This window comes from Salmo salar, chromosome 28 (genome assembly GCF_965601325.2).
Source record: "Salmo salar chromosome 28, fSalSal1, whole genome shotgun sequence".
NCBI lineage: Eukaryota > Metazoa > Chordata > Actinopteri > Salmoniformes > Salmonidae > Salmo > Salmo salar.
This window is the reverse complement of record NC_138318.1, coordinates 35,295,207-35,309,963: the sequence shown is the minus strand read 5'-3', so window position 1 is coordinate 35,309,963 and position 14,757 is coordinate 35,295,207. Positions and strand designations below refer to the sequence as shown.

The window sequence follows — 14,757 nt, the reverse complement described above, 5'->3', positions numbered from 1 at the left end:
CACCCCTGATCATCTCTCACTATATCTACAATACAACAACACCCCTGATCATCTCTCACTATATCTACAATATAACACCCCTGATCATCTCTCACTATATCTACAATATAACACCCCTGATCATCTCTCACTATATCTACAATATAACATCACTGATCATCTCTCACTGTATCTACAATACCAAAGATACTACACACGTTCCAAATCCCACAGAATCCTGACTTCCTACTAAAGCCTGTGGGACAAACACTCTTCTTCTCTGTTTAAGGGGGAACTGGTAGAATCCGTTTTTGTCCACGGTGCTGGAAGACAAGGCACTGGGTGTGCAGGCAGGGCCACACAAGCTCAGTTTGACTTTCCACGATGGCTAAGGCAGACCGGTCGCTGGTCTCTTGAAGCCTCTGGTAACTGGTAATGTATGTGCATATTAAAACAGCTTTGTAGTGCTGTTAGCAATGCCAGGGTCGTGTGTTCAATTCCCACTGGGGTCACATATTAATATATGCACTCAACTGTAAGTCACTTTGGATAAAAGCATCTGCTGAATGGCATGTATAACGTCATGTATAATGTCATGTATAATGGCATGTATAATGGCATGTATAATGGCATGTATAATGGCATGTATATGTTAGTGCAGCCAGCAGTGTCCTTCAGCAGAGTGCAGTACACCAGACTACACAGTCATGTTACATTACAGGACCTAAGCACACGCTAATTATAGTGAAGCACACACACATTCCAGCATGTGTATCTGATGGATGACGACAACGTGACTTCAAGGAGCCAAATGCATTCAGGGCGCCTCCGTGACCTCTATGACCGACGCCTGCCAATTGCTTTACATCCATGACCTTGTTGGTGTCGCGTGACCCCCAACTGTATTACTGGGTTCTACTGAGCTGAACTGACAAGGTTGAGTGTGTATCAGCTAAGAATGGATGGCAGAGTCCCAGCCAAGCGGCTGGGCTTGGTGGAGATTATTGATAGCTCCAGTGGAGTAGGAAGAGAAAATGAAATGGCCCTCTTGATTCATTCATTCAGGGACTTATTGTAACACTACTGTTTATAATGAGAACATGTGATATAGATTGAATCCATATGTCCAAAGAAAATGACTGGAAATACAATTTGAATACTTCTCACTTGGGGCTTGGGTTGAGGTTAACCAAGAGCAGCTGTCTATGAAGAAGACCAAATAGAAACCTACCACTGTTCCTTCCTGCTTCCTCCTTTAGTGAGGAGTCCCTCCCTGGACAAATAGAAGCCTAGGAGGCAGCGCCCTCCCACAGCAGCAGCCAGCGCCCCAACACACACACAGAGAGAGAGAGAGACTAGAGAGAGAGAGAGAGAAACAGACGAGAGAGCGAGAGAGACAGACGAGAGAGCGAGAGAGACAGACGAGAGAGCGAGAGAAACAGACGAGAGAGAGAGAGAAACAGACGAGAGAGAGAGAGGGAGAGAGAGAGAGCGAGAGAGACTAGAGAGAGGCAGACTAGAGCGCGAGAGAAACAGACGAGAGAGAGAGAGAGACAGACGAGAGAGCGAGAGAGACAGACGAGAGAGCGAGAGGGACTAGAGCGAGAGGGACTAGAGCGAGAGGGACTAGAGCGAGAGGGACTAGAGAGCGAGAGGGACTAGAGAGCGAGAGAGACTAGAGAGAGGCAGACTAGAGAGCGAGAGAGACAGACGAGAGAGAGAGAGAGACAGACGAGAGAGCGAGAGGGACTAGAGCGAGAGGGACTAGAGCGAGAGGGACTAGAGGGAGAGGGACTAGAGGGAGAGGGACTAGAGCGAGAGGGACTAGAGGGAGAGGGACTAGAGGGAGAGGGACTAGAGAGCGAGAGAGACTAGAGAGAGGCAGACTAGAGAGCGAGAGAGACAGACGAGAGAGAGAGAGAGACAGACGAGAGAGAGAGAGAGAGACAGACGAGAGGGACTAGAGCGAGAGGGACTAGAGGGAGGGACTAGAGGGAGAGGGACTAGAGAGAGAGACTAGAGGGAGAGGGACTAGAGGGAGAGGGAGAGACTAGAGGGAGAGGGACTAGAGGGAGAGGGACTAGAGGGAGAGGGACTAGAGGGAGAGACTAGAGGGAGAGGGACTAGAGGGAGGGACTAGAGGGAGGGACTAGAGGGAGGGACTAGAGGGAGGGACTAGAGGGAGGGACTAGAGGGAGGGACTAGAGGGAGGGACTAGAGGGAGAGGGACTAGAGAGAGAGACTAGAGGGAGAGGGACTAGAGGGAGAGGGACTAGAGGGAGGGACTAGAGGGAGAGGGAGAGACTAGAGGGAGAGGGACTAGAGGGAGAGGGACTAGAGGGAGGGACTAGAGGGAGAGGGAGAGACTAGAGGGAGAGGGACTAGAGAGCGAGAGAGAGACTAGAGGGAGAGGGACTAGAGGGAGAGGGAGAGACTAGAGGGAGAGGGACTAGAGAGCGAGAGAGAGACTAGAGGGAGAGGGACTAGAGGGAGAGGGACTAGAGGGAGGGACTAGAGGGAGGGACTAGAGGGAGAGGGACTAGAGGGAGAGGGACTAGAGGGAGAGGGACTAGAGGGAGAGGGACTAGAGGGAGAGGGACTAGAGCGAGAGGGACTAGAGGGAGAGGGACTAGAGGGAGAGGGACTAGAGGGAGAGGGACTAGAGGGAGAGGGACTAGAGGGAGGGACTAGAGGGAGAGGGAGAGACTAGAGGGAGAGGGACTAGAGAGCGAGAGAGAGACTAGAGGGAGAGGGACTAGAGGGAGAGGGACTAGAGGGAGGGACTAGAGGGAGGGACTAGAGGGAGGGGGACTAGAGGGAGAGGGACTAGAGGGAGAGGGACTAGAGGGAGGGACTAGAGGGAGGGACTAGAGCGAGAGGGACTAGAGCGAGAGGGACTAGAGCGAGAGGGACTAGAGCGAGAGGGACTAGAGGGAGAGGGACTAGAGGGAGAGGGACTAGAGGGAGAGGGACTAGAGGGAGAGGGACGAGAGGGAGAGGGACTAGAGGGAGAGGGACTAGAGGGAGAGGGACTAGAGAGCGAGAGAGAGACTAGAGGGCGAGAGAGAGACTAGAGGGCGAGAGAGGGACTAGAGGGAGAGGGACTAGAGGGAGAGGAACTAGAGGGAGGGACTAGAGGGAGGGACTAGAGGGAGAGGGACTAGAGAGCGAGAGAGACTAGAGGGAGAGGGACTAGAGGGAGAGGGACTAGAGAGCGAGAGAGAGACTAGAGGGAGAGGGACTAGAGGGAGAGGGACTAGAGAGCGAGAGAGAGGGAGAGGGACTAGAGGGAGAGGGACTAGAGGGAGGGACTAGAGGGAGGGACTAGAGGGAGGGACTAGAGGGAGGGACTAGAGGGAGAGGGACTAGAGGGAGAGGGACTAGAGGGAGAGGGACTAGAGGGAGAGGGACTAGAGGGAGAGGGACTAGAGGGAGAGGGACTAGAGGGAGAGGGACTAGAGGGAGAGGGACTAGAGGGAGAGGGACTAGAGGGAGAGGGACTAGAGGGAGAGGGACTAGAGGGAGAGGGACTAGAGGGAGAGGGACTAGAGGGAGAGGGACTAGAGGGAGAGGGACTAGAGGGAGAGGGACTAGAGGGAGAGCGACTAGAGGGAGAGGGACTAGAGGGAGAGCGACTAGAGGGAGAGCGACTAGAGGGAGAGCGACTAGAGGGAGAGCGACTAGAGGGAGAGGGACTAGAGGGAGAGGGACTAGAGGGAGAGGGACTAGAGGGAGAGGGACTAGAGCGAGAGGGACTAGAGGGAGAGAGACTAGAGAGCGAGAGAGAGACTAGAGGGAGAGGGACTAGAGGGAGAGGGACTAGAGCGAGAGGGACTAGAGCGAGAGGGACTAGAGAGCGAGAGAGAGACTAGAGGGAGAGGGACTAGAGGGAGAGGGACTAGAGAGCGAGAGAGAGACTAGAGGGAGGGACTAGAGGGAGGGACTAGAGGGAGAGGGACTAGAGGGAGGGACTAGAGGGAGGGACTAGAGGGAGGGACTAGAGGGAGGGACTAGAGGGGGAGGGACTAGAGGGAGGGACTAGAGGGAGGGACTAGAGGGAGAGGGACTAGAGGGAGAGGGAGAGACTAGAGGGAGAGACGAGAGAGCGATAGAGACAGACGAGAGAGCGAGAGAGACAGACGAGAGAGCGAGAGAGACAGACGAGAGAGACTAGAGCGAGAGGGACTAGAGAGCGAGAGAGAGACTAGAGGGAGAGGGACTAGAGGGAGGGGGACTAGAGGGAGGGGGACTAGAGGGAGGGGGACTAGAGGGAGGGGGACTAGAGGGAGGGGGACTAGAGGGAGAGGGACTAGAGGGAGAGGGACTAGAGGGAGAGGGACTAGAGGGAGAGAGAGACTAGAGGGAGAGGGACTAGAGAGCGGGAGAGGGACTAGAGGGAGGGACTAGAGGGAGGGACTAGAGGGAGGGACTAGAGGGAGGGACTAGAGGGAGAGGGACTAGAGGGAGAGGGACTAGAGGGAGAGGGACTAGAGGGAGAGGGACTAGAGCGAGAGGGACTAGAGCGAGAGGGACTAGAGCGAGAGGGACTAGAGCGAGAGGGACTAGAGCGAGAGGGACTAGAGCGAGAGGGACTAGAGGGAGAGGGACTAGAGGGAGAGGGACTAGAGGGAGAGACTAGAGGGAGAGGGACTAGAGGGAGAGGGACTAGAGGGAGAGGGACTAGAGGGAGAGGGACTAGAGGGAGAGGGACTAGAGGGAGAGGGACTAGAGGGAGAGACTAGAGGGAGGGACTAGAGGGAGGGACTAGAGAGAGGGACTAGAGGGAGAGGGACTAGAGGGAGAGGGACTAGAGGGAGAGGGACTAGAGGGAGAGGGACTAGAGGGAGAGGGACTAGAGAGCGAGAGAGAGACTAGAGGGAGAGGGACTAGAGGGAGAGGGACTAGAGAGCGAGAGAGAGACTAGAGGGAGAGGGACTAGAGGGAGAGGGACTAGAGGGAGAGGGACTAGAGAGCGAGAGAGAGACTAGAGGGAGAGGGACTAGAGGGAGGGACTAGAGGGAGGGACTAGAGGGAGGGACTAGAGGGAGGGACTAGAGGGAGGGACTAGAGGGAGGGACTAGAGGGAGAGGGACTAGAGGGAGAGGGACTAGAGGGAGGGACTAGAGGGAGGGACTAGAGGGAGAGGGACTAGAGGGAGAGGGACTAGAGGGAGAGGGACTAGAGGGAGAGAGAGAGCGAGACTAGAGGGAGAGAGAGAGCGAGACTAGAGGGAGAGAGAGAGAGACTAGAGGGAGAGAGAGAGAGACTAGAGGGAGAGAGAGAGAGAGACTAGAGGGAGAGAGAGAGAGAGACTAGAGGGAGGGAGGGAGGGAGAGACTAGAGGGAGGGAGGGAGAGACTAGAGGGAGGGAGGGAGGGAGAGACTAGAGGGAGGGAGGGAGGGAGAGACTAGAGGGAGGGAGGGAGGGAGAGACTAGAGGGAGGGAGGGAGGGAGAGACTAGAGGGAGGGAGGGAGGGAGAGACTAGAGGGAGGGAGGGAGAGACTAGAGGGAGGGAGAGACTAGAGGGAGGGAGAGACTAGAGGGAGGGAGAGACTAGAGGGAGGGAGGGAGAGACTAGAGGGAGGGAGAGACTAGAGGGAGACACAAATGACCTGAGGGCCCAGCAGGAAATGCTTACATTCACCCAATGTAAGCATTTCGCAAGACTGTGCCTCAAAACCAAATGTTTTCCTGGCCCACCACTCCACCCTGGACTTGATCAGCCTTTATGACCAGGTCCACCTATACAAGGCAGCAATCCCAACTTTTACCAGAACCCTGAAGGACATCACCCTCAACCACAGACCCGGCACCTCACATAGGAGCAACAGATCAACGGATCCCCCACCCAGAAAAGCGAGACCCCCCACCCAGACCAGCGAGACCCCCTCCTGAAGGACCTGCAACGGACCCCCCACCCAGACCCCCACCCAGACCCCCTCCTGAAGGACCTGCAACGGACCCCCCACCCAGACACCCTCCCAGACCCCCTCCTGAAGGACCTGCAACGGACCCCCCACCCAGACACCCTCCCAGACCCCCTCCTGAAGGACCTGCAACGAGACAACCCACGCCAAGAGGACCTACACCCAGACCACAGCATCACCAGCCACACCACAGCATCACCAGCCACACCCAGACCACAGCATCACCAGCCACACCACAGCATCACCAGCCACACCCAGACCACAGCATCACCAGCCACACCAGCCACACCCAGACCACAGCATCACCAGCCACACCACAGCATCACCAGCCACACCACAGCATCACCAGCCACACCACAGCATCACCAGCCACACCCAGACCACAGCATCACCAGCCACACCCAGACCACAGCATCACCAGCCACACCGCAACCAGCTATGACCAACCCAAACAAACCCTGGCCACACCCTATATAGGCCCCCCCATATCAGACCTATGCCCCTTCTGCCCACCCCATGCCCCCCGCCCCTGCGGCAAAGACCTCAACATGACAGCAGGACATATGCCCAGGCCGTGAGCAGAGCAACAGGCCCAACCCCCATTACTACACATGGCCAAGCCCCATCCTGCAACCTAGAGGTATGTATCAGATGCTCAACATGCTCTGATCACACCTACTGTGATGGTCCGGGCCTGAACCACACAAAAACTACACTAGACACTATGGAACACAAAGCTTTTCCTATCTCATCTGGAATATACAAGGTCTGAAGTCATCTGCCTTTGACATAAAGAGCAGAAACCCAGACTTCAAATAAATCAGAAATACAGACATTGTCATCCTACAAGAAACATGGTATAGAGGAGACGGACCCACTAGTTGCCCTCTAGGTTACAGAGAGCTGGTAGTCCCATCCACCACACTACCAGGTGTGAAACAGGGAAGGGACTCAGGGGGTATGCTAATTTGGTATAGAGCAGACCTAACTCTCTCCATTAAATTAATCAAAACATGAACATGTTATATCTGGCTAGAAATAATGAGGAAATGATCTCAGAGAAGAATGTCCTCCTGTGTGCTACCTATATCCCCCCACTAGAATCCCCATACTTTAATGAAGACTGATTTCCCCCTCCAGGATGGAGAAGCTATCATTTCCAGGCCCCGGGACATGAACTAGTCTGTGGTGACCTAAATGCCAGAACTGGACATGAACCTGACCCCCTCAGGACACAGGGGGACGAATACCTGCCTGGAGGTGAGAGCATTCCCTCCTCCATATACCCCCCTAGGCACAACTATGACAACATAACCAACAAAAACGGGTCACAACTCCTGCAACTCTGTCGCACGCTGGGTTTGTACATAGTCAATGGTAGGCTGCGAGGGGACTCCTATGGTAGGTACACCTATACCTCATCTCTTGGCAGTAGTACTGTAGACTACTTTATCACCGACCTCAACCCAGAGTCTCTTAGAGCGTTCACAGTCAGTCCACTGATACCCCTATCAGACCACAGCAAAATCACAGTCTACTTCAACAGAGCAATACTCATTTATGAGGCATCAAAGCCAAACGAACTGAATAATATTAAGAAATGCTATAGATGGAAGGAATGTAGTGTGGAAAGTTACCAGAAAACTATTAGGCTACAACAAATTAAATTCCTTCTAGACAACTTCCTGGACAAAATGTTTCACTGTAATAGTGAAGGCGTAAACTTGTCAGTAGAAAACCTTAACAGCATATTTGACCTCTCAGCATCCTTATCAAATATAAACATTTCAAGCCGACAACCTAAGAAAATTAACAATGACAAATGGTTTGATGATGAATGCAAAAATCGAAGAAAGAAATGGAGAAACCTATCCAACCAAAAGCATAGAGACCCAGAAAAGCTGAGTCTACGCCTTCACTATGGTGAATCACTAAAACAAAGAAACACACTACAGAAAAAGAAGGAACAGCACATCAGAAATCAGAAATCAGCTCAATGTAATTGAAGAATCCATAGAGTCTAACCACTTCTGGGAAAATTGGAAAACATTAAACAAACAACATGAAGAGTTATCGATCCAAAACAGAGATGTATGGATAAACCACTTCTCCAATCTTTTTGGCTCTATAACAAAGAACAGACAGCAAAAACATATACATGATCAAATACAAATCTTAGAATAATCTATTAAAGACCATCAGAACCCACTGGATTCTCCAATTACATTGAATGAACTACAGGACAAAATACAAACCCCACAATACAAAAAGACCTGTGGTGTTGATGGTATCCTAAATGAAATTATAAAATATACAGACCACAAATTCAAATTGGCTATACTTAAACATCATCCTCAGCTCTGGCATCTTCCCCAATATTTGGAACCAAGGACTGATCACCCCAATCCACGAAAGTGGAGACAAATTTGACCCCAATAACTACCGTGGGATATGCGTCAACAGCAACCTTGGGAAAATCCTCTGCATTATCATTAACAGCAGACTCGTACATTTCCTCAGTGAAAACAATGTACTGAGCAAATGTCAAATTGGCTTTTTACCAAATTACTGTACGAAAGACCACGTATTCACCCTGCACACCCTAATTGACAAACAAACAAACCAAAACAAAGGCAAAGTCTCCTCATGCTTTGTTAATTTCCAAAAAGCCTTCAGACTCATTTTGGGATGAGGGTCTGCTATACAAATTGATGGAAAGTGGTGTTGGGAGAAACACATAACCTTATAAAATCCATGTACAAAAACAAGTGAACGGTTAAAATTGGCCAAAGAAAACACATTTCTTCCCACAGGGCCGTGGGGTGAGACAGGGATGCAGCTGAAGCCCAACCCTCTTCAACATATATATAAACGAATTGGCGAGGGCTCTAGTACAGTCTGCAGCACCCGGCCTCACCAGACTAGAATCTGAAGTCAAATGTCTACTGTTTGCTGATGCTTCTGTCACCAACCAAGGAGGGCCTACAGCAGCACCTAGATCTTCTGCACAGATTCTGTCAGACCTGGGCCCTGACAGTAAATCTCAATAAGACCAAAATAGTGTTCCAAAAAAGGTCCAGTTGCCAGGACCACAAATACAAATTCCATCTAGACACCGATTCCCTAGAGCACACAACAACTATACATACCTCGGCCTAAACATCAGCGCCACAGGTAACTTCCACAAAGCTGTGAACGGTCTGAGAGACAAGGCAAGAAGGGCCTTCTATGCCATCAAAAGGAACATACAATTTGACATACCAATTAGGATCTGGCTAAAAATACTTGAATCAGTTATAGAACCCATTGCCCTTCATGGTTGTGAGGTCTGGGGTCCACTCACCAACCAAGAACTCACAAAAATGGGATAAACACCAAATTGAGACTCCGCATGCAGAATTCTACAAAAATATCCTCTGTGTACAATGTAAAACACTAAATAATGAATGCAGAGCAGAATTAGGCCAATACCCACTAATTATAAAAATCCAGAAGAGCCATTACATTCTACAACCACCTAAAAGGAAGCGATTCCCAAACCTTTCATAACAAAGCCATCACCTACAGAGAGATGAAAGTGGAGGAGAGTCCCCTAAGCAAGCTGTTCCTGGGGCTCTGTTCACAAACACACCCCCACAGAGCCCCAGAGAACAGCAATTAGACCCAACCAAATAATGAGAAAACAAAAAGATAATTACTTGATACATAGGAAAAAATTTGCAAAAAAACAGAGCAAACTAGAATGCTATTTGGCCCTAAACAGAGGAGTACACAGTGGCAGAATACTTGACCACTGTGACCGACCCAAAATGAAGGAAAGCTTTGACTATGTACAGACTCTGTGAGCATAGCCTTGCTATTGAGGAAGGCCGAGGTAGGCAGACCTGGCTTTCAAGAGAAGACAGGCTATGTACACACTGCCCACAAAATGAGGTGGAAACTGAGCTGCATTTCCTAACCTCCTGCCCAATGTATGACCATATTAGAAACACATATTTCCCTCAGATTACACAGATACACAAATAATTTGAAAACAAACCCAGTCTTGATAAACTCTCATATCTACTGGGTGAAATACCACAGTGTGACATCACAGCAGCAAGATTTGTGACCTGTTGCCACAAGAAAAGGTCAACCAGTGAAGAACAAACACCATTGTAAATACAACCCATATTTAAATGTTTCTTTGTCTTCCCTTTTGTACCTGAACTATTTGCACATAATTTGACATTTGAAATGTCTTTATTCTTTTGGAACTTTTGTGAGTGTGATGTTTACTGTTCATTTTTATTGTTCATTTCACTTTTGTTTATCATCTACTTCACTTGCTTTGGCAATGTTAACATATGTTTCCCATGCCAATAAAGCCCTTAAATTGAAATTGACTAGAGGGAGAGGGAGAGAGAACAAGACAGAGAGAGAGCGAGAGACTAGAGGGAGAGAAAGAGTACACAACACAAGGTTCAGACATCATTGCACTGTAAATGTCTAAATTGGATAAGACTGTTAGACTGGTAAATAAGGTAATAAAGTTTGTGGGCTGAGAGTTAAGGAGAAAACATATCTTTCATCTACATACTTGATGAAAGCTGGAGGCATGTCTCTCTTCATTATGTGGTCTTCTGTGGTCTGGACAGTGTCTTTCCCCACCTAGAACACAACAGGAAATCAGGAAGGGTACATTAACTCAAACACCCTGTAGCGCCAGGTTCCTGGACATAAACATATCCTATTCAGACTAAGTCATCACTATATATATATATATATATACTAATGGAGATTCTCCATTGAGCATTTTGGGTCTGAGAAACCTGCACATGAAATATGTAATGTAAATGTGTTTAACCTTTGTTCTTTAATAATCTACACATTGTTCAATCATTGTAATTGTTTTATTTAACATTTAAAGGATGATATAAACCATTGTCTCAACACACAGGTCACTGGAGGGCAACACACACACACAATGTGTAAAAGAGCTGATCTCTCACACACTCACAGCTACCATGACTCATATCCTCCAGTGTGACCTCAGCGATCAGACATCCTTCACAACATGAAGCCATGAGAAAACAAACCCATCCAGAGGTTTCACTCATATCAACAGAAATGTCAATGACACAGCAACAGCTGTAGATCACTGGAGATTAGTGAAGCACACAGCTTCTAGACTTTCCTATTGGTGATGTTTATCATGTGAAACCCAGCGAGGGAACACATCCAGGTCTGTCTCTGTGTGTCTGTCTCTGTGTGTTACGCCCTCCCTGGGCCAACAGACATTCCAGCTCTGAGACTGAGGCTAGTTAATGTCTGATTCATATGGAGCTTGTTGGCTGACTGATCACTGACCCAACCCCTGTTATACACCTCTTCACACTTATACACACACACACACACACACACACACACACACAGACCTCTGCACACACACCCACTGGGGACACACACAGCCCGTTCTTCACAGCTCTTCACCCACACGATTATATTTAACTAGTGTGAACATGCCCACAAGTACACAAGCACACGACTCCAACTTGATCAGCTTCTTCTGCTGTGTAGAAAATAAAAGGATTTACAATTATATTTTTTAAGGCATTCTGGGTACTTTTTAAGAGTACAAAATATTTAAAAGATAGACAACCTTTCAAAAATATATCATTACAGTTCCGTTTCCCCCCCCCCCCCCCCCCCCATAAAGCCACCTCACCACTAATGCCAGCCAGCCTATAGGAGGGCTATGACTAAGAATTCCTGAAGCTAGTTATTAGGAATGTTCCATTAGTGGGGAGGTTAAAGTTCAAGGATAACCAACTGTTCAAGCAGCTCATTACAGTGAGTAACACAGTCCTCCATTCCAGAAGGCTGACGTCATGGAGTCAGAGTGGGGCGGAGCCAGAACCATATCCCCTGACCCCATTACTGTCTTCTCATTGGTCCACTGTGAAAGTGGGAGTAGAGCGTCCACCTACACCGTTCATAAATTCAACACAAAAGGTGGAAGTAGAACTAAAAGTGGAGTGAGGCTGAAAGACTGGGCCACAACCAGGGCATGAAGTTGCAAAAAACAAACTTCCTAACCCTGTGAGTTATTGGGAATGTGGAGTGTACTGTCCAGGTGTCAGCTCATGGACGACTCTAAACTGTAATGGCACAGCCAATCCAGAAAGATGTCATACTACAAAAGCACACGTTACCTCCCGCATTTCATGGGAGTTAGTGAGCGTTTGTAAATTAAACAAAAAAGGTTGATGCCAGGCTAAAAGTGGAGCAACTGCCAGCTCTCTCAGAGTGAGGTGGGAACTAACATGTGTCAACCTGGCATTCCTGCTTTGAGAGGCTCTGAACAAAAGCCATAATTAACTGCCAAGCGTTCCAGGGTAGTTAGAGAGCTGTTCAACTAAAGGTTAGGGGAGCAGGAGAGAGTTATTTTTAGATGTCGGGCACAATCAACTGAGTGGACTTCAACTAAAGGGCCAGAAAGAGGGGAAACTGGGCATCTACCACCCCACTACCAGTTAGAGGGGGAAACTACCACCCCACTACCAGTTAGAGGAGGAAACTACCAGCCCACTACCAGTTAGAGGAGGAAACTACCAGCCCACTACCAGTTAGAGGAGGAAACTACCAGCCCACTACCAGTTAGAGGGGGAAACTACCACCCCACTACCAGTTAGAGGGGGAAACCACCACCCCACTACCAGTTAGAGGGGGAAACCACCACCCCACTACCAGTTAGAGGGGGAAACCACCACCCCACTACCAGTTAGAGGGGGAAACCACCACCCCACTACCAGTTAGAGGGGGAAACCACCACCCCACTACCAGTTAGAGGGGGAAACCACCACCCCACTACCAGTTAGAGGGGGAAACCACCACCCCACTACCAGTTAGAGGGGGAAACCACCACCCCACTACCAGTTAGAGGGGGAAACTACCACCCCACTACCAGTTAGAGGGGGAAACTACCACCCCACTACCAGTTAGAGGGGAAACTACCACCCCACTACCAGTTAGAGGGGGAAACTACCACCCCACTACCAGTTAGAGGGGGAAACTACCACCCCACTACCAGTTAGAGGAGGAAACTACCACCCCACTACCAGTTAGAGGAGGAAACTACCACCCCACTACCAGTTAGAGGGGGAAACTACCACCCCACTACCAGTTAGAGGGGGAAACTACCACCCCACTACCAGTTAGAGGAGGAAACTACCACCCCACTACCAGTTAGAGGGGGAAACTACCACCCCACTACCAGTTAGAGGAGGAAACTACCACCCCACTACCAGTTAGAGGGGGAAACTACCAGCCCACTACCAGTTAGAGGGGGAAACCACCACCCCACTACCAGTTAGAGGGGGAAACCACCACCCCACTACCAGTTAGAGGAGGAAACCACCACCCCACTACCAGTTAGAGGAGGAAACCACCACCCCACTACCAGTTAGAGGGGGAAACTACCACCCCACTACCAGTTAGAGGGGGAAACTACCACCCCACTACCAGTTAGAGGAGGAAACTACCAGCCCACTACCAGTTAGAGGGGGAAACTACCACCCCACTACCAGTTAGAGGAGGAAACTACCACCCCACTACCAGTTAGAGGGGGAAACTACCACCCCACTACCAGTTAGAGGGGGAAACTACCACCCCACTACCAGTTAGAGGGGGAAACTACCACCCCACTACCAGTTAGAGGGGGAAACTACCACCCCACTACCAGTTAGAGGGGGAAACTACCACCCCACTACCAGTTAGAGGGGGAAACTACCAGCCCACTACCAGTTAGAGGGGGAAACTACCAGCCCACTACCAGTTAGAGGGGGAAACTACCAGCCCACTACCAGTTAGAGGGGGAAACTACCACCCCACTACCAGTTAGAGGGGGAAACTACCACCCACTACCAGTTAGAGGAGGAAACTACCACCCCACTACCAGTTAGAGGGGGAAACTACCACCCCACTACCAGTTAGAGGGGGAAACTACCAGCCCACTACCAGTTAGAGGGGGAAACTACCAGCCCACTACCAGTTAGAGGGGGAAACTACCAGCCCACTACCAGTTAGAGGGGGAAACTACCAGCCCACTACCAGTTAGAGGGGGAAACTACCAGCCCACTACCAGTTAGAGGGGGAAACTACCACCCCACTACCAGTTAGAGGAGGAAACTACCACCCCACTACCAGTTAGAGGGGGAAACCACCACCCCACTACCAGTTAGAGGGGGAAACCACCACCCCACTACCAGTTAGAGGGGGAAACCACCACCCCACTACCAGTTAGAGGGGGAAACCACCACCCCACTACCAGTTAGAGGGGGAAACCACCACCCCACTACCAGTTAGAGGAGGAAACTACCACCCCACTACCAGTTAGAGGAGGAAACCACCACCCCACTACCAGTTAGAGGGGGAAACCACCACCCCACTACCAGTTAGAGGGGGAAACCACCACCCCACTACCAGTTAGAGGGGGAAACCACCACCCCACTACCAGTTAGAGGGGGAAACTACCACCCCACTACCAGTTAGAGGGGGAAACTACCACCCCACTACCAGTTAGAGGGGGAAACTACCACCCCACTACCAGTTAGAGGAGGAAACTACCACCCCACTACCAGTTAGAGGAGGAAACTACCACCCCACTACCAGATAGAGGAGGAAACTACCACCCCACTACCAGTTAGAGGGGGAAACTACCACCCCACTACCAGATAGAGGGGGAAACTACCACCCCACTACCAGTTAGAGGGGAAACGGGGAATCTACCAGTTACAAGTTTCCCCCCTGTTTTTTCCCACCCCACTTTTGAAAATCACCAACTAGAGAATTATTTTTGGGGACAATTG

General features: G+C 50.2%; 1 protein-coding gene across 1 annotated transcript in view; it reads right to left on the bottom strand.

The window, feature by feature from the left end:
- Positions 1–14,757, bottom strand: part of LOC106589883 (vinculin) — a 66,775-nt gene that overhangs the window by 38,736 nt on the left and 13,282 nt on the right. The window contains exon 2 of the mRNA XM_014180295.3: positions 10,488–10,558. Within this exon, the coding sequence (XP_014035770.1) occupies positions 10,488–10,558 (71 nt within the window). The remainder of the gene's footprint in view (positions 1–10,487; positions 10,559–14,757) is intronic.